Below are 2599 nucleotides of genomic sequence, written 5' to 3'. Positions count from 1 at the left end.
AGCGGATGGGTGTCACAGACGTTCACATCCGCCCAGATTGATGAGGCGGAGGAGTGCCAGTCGGCGGATGAGACCTGCGGGGAATGGGCGGTGCTGGCGGACGCGTGTCATCGGCGGATGAATTGTTGCTAGGGAGTGGAGGGTATCGGCGGACGAAATGTTTTGGCGGATGAGAAATCATGATTGTCGGCGGATGGAGCTCAACTGCCCCTAGGCTTTTGCGGCGGATGGTCCTCATGGGTTGTTGCGCGAGTAGACATAGAAAGGTACAGTAATCATACACGCGCTACTGTAGTCGTAGATATACAAATTGAACATGCTGAGCGGACGGATGTCACAGACGTTCACATCCGCCGAGATTGATGATGCGGATTACACTCTGCGTATAAGCATTGCCGGCGGATGATACCTGACGGTGGTATCTTGTATCCCATGGTGCGCACTTGTAGTCATTTCTAGTTTTTTTTATTAGTATGGTTTTTTTTTTAGCGCTTGCAACGAATAATGATCTAAGGCCGCGTTGACGTATTTGTAGTTAACGAATTGCCCTAGCTTCGGCAATAAAGCGCCTGCCGTTCCGATTACCGCGCAAACAGTAGCAAAGTCAAATTCCCATTCCACGCGTACGAACCCTTGTCGACATCCACCTCGACGTACGCGCCACGCTCACCATCTTACAATGAATCAAGCCCTCGACGACGCCCTCGACACCGTCATCCAGCTCATGGAGGCGGAAGACCGCGAAGACCACGAGAACGACGAAGAGCGCGAGGACGACGAAGACGCTACGAGCTACGAGTCTGACGTTACCCGCGTTGGCACCTCCGTGTCGATCGAAGAGATACCGCGTCCATCTGACGCACCACCCCCTGGCCACCACCATGCACCCAGACCAAGGCTCCCGGTATGGGCACCCCCGGGCACTTCCTTGCCTACGGATGCAGCAAGCGCGACGTACATCTTCGGTCTATACGAGACGCGCATTCGACTTATAATGGAGACGCGGGCGGTGGTCCCTTCGTGGGATCTGGTTGACTTCGAACAGCGGGCCGTTGTTGAAGCGGTGCGTATTTCTCCCTCACGCCCCCCCATCCTTACCGATCCGTTTTGACCGTGAGCAGGACCAAATGAGGGCGTCGCTCTACGACGCCGAGAACTACGGCGTGCAGCCCGGCCCCCTTCTCGAGGAGTTCGTTTCGAACAGCAGGACTCCCTTCTCTGCCAGGTGGCCTGTCGGCACCGACTTCCGCCACATCGCCCGCCCCTACCCTGGTCCCTCCGATTTCGGAGGGTCTGCATGGTGGGAACGGTACCCCACGATGGCCCCTCCCACAGCAAGAATCGACCCGCCGTCCATGTCTTCCAATGGCAACCACCCCATTCACCGCGCGCGGACTCGCGGGCAGACAAGCGCAAGCTCCAGCACCACTGGCCAACCACGCCGACGCCGCGGCCCTCGTCTCAGCTGCACCGGCTCGGGCGGCCCCGTCACGCACGACACCATCACGTTGCGCGACGTCAACTTTTCCGACAGCGAAGAATCTGTGACCTCGGAGTTTGCCCGGGACTTGGGGTTGGGTCCTCAAGACACCCTGCCTTTCCGACCCGCCGGGGACCCAGCGGACCCAGCGGGGCGTCAACTTCGCGTCGAACACAAGCAACCGTGCCGTTCTTGTGCTCGGAAGCCGACGCGCTGCGTGGGCGTCCCCGGCGAATCGTGCACGATTTGCAAGGATGTCTCGAAGAAAGGCTGTGAGTACGCTGGAGGAGGAAGCATGGGTGATGACCAGTGGTGCGACGTCACCCCCGCCGAATATTTCCGCATCACGCACAAGATGTCGGCTCTGAAGCGGAAGTGGAAGGGCAAAGGTCGAGCGGACGGCCAAGGTAAGTTGAGTGTCAATCTCAGGGCTTTGGACATGACTAATACTTGTGGTCCAGAGTCACCCAACAAGCGCAGGCGGATGAAGGTACAAGAGCGTGCGGCGGACGTAGTTGCCACGGTGGAGGATCTCGTTGGGAGTATTGCCCACGTCAACGCTCAGCTCGAGCAACTGCGAGCGTCGTTGGATCAAGGAACGCAGGTCGACGACCTCAGACTCTTGGCGAAAACGGCGCGGGTTCACTGGGACATTGTGGCTGCCGCGGGCCCTTCTGATATCTCCCTTGCTGGGCCCAGCGGTACGCAACAGACAGAGGACGAGGACATGGAGGAGGAAGAGGGCGCGGACCAGCAGAACGCGAGCGACGAGTGAGACGCGGATTTGGTGACTTTGTGATCTATAGTTTACATCTTGTTTGCATCTTTTCGTACATTACAATAGATTTCGTGAATTGCTTATCATGGGGACCTTGTCGAGATGGCGGACTGACAGGCGGTGATCTCAGGACGCTTCATGGTCCCTTCTGTTTTGAGTCTTTCCTTCTTCGCTCACACCGCACCGCTCCAGTTTTATACACCCTTACCATTTGCACGTCGCTCATTATTTTCCCTCTTCTTTTCCAGCGCTTTTCCGCATCCTTTTAACTTTCCTCGTCCTGTTTCCCTCATCCTCTGGTATCATCATGGCTGCTGTAATGGGTCCCTCCATCGCGCCGC

At 57.3% G+C, this 2599-nt stretch overlaps 1 protein-coding gene across 1 annotated transcript; it reads left to right on the top strand.

Annotated features, from left to right (window-relative positions):
- Window positions 1-679: 679 nt before the first annotated feature.
- On the top strand, window positions 680-2255 carry CONPUDRAFT_160699 (uncharacterized protein; the record flags this gene model as incomplete). The annotated part of the gene is made up of 3 exons (XM_007777831.1): window positions 680-1063; window positions 1122-1887; window positions 1942-2255. 3 exons carry the CDS (start codon window positions 680-682, stop codon window positions 2253-2255), a joined length of 1464 nt encoding a protein of 487 aa, XP_007776021.1.
- Window positions 2256-2599: the final 344 nt, after the last annotated feature.

Source organism: Coniophora puteana, assembly GCF_000271625.1.
Source record: "Coniophora puteana RWD-64-598 SS2 unplaced genomic scaffold CONPUscaffold_102, whole genome shotgun sequence".
NCBI lineage: Eukaryota > Fungi > Basidiomycota > Agaricomycetes > Boletales > Coniophoraceae > Coniophora > Coniophora puteana.
This window is presented reverse-complemented; position numbering and strand designations above follow the sequence as displayed.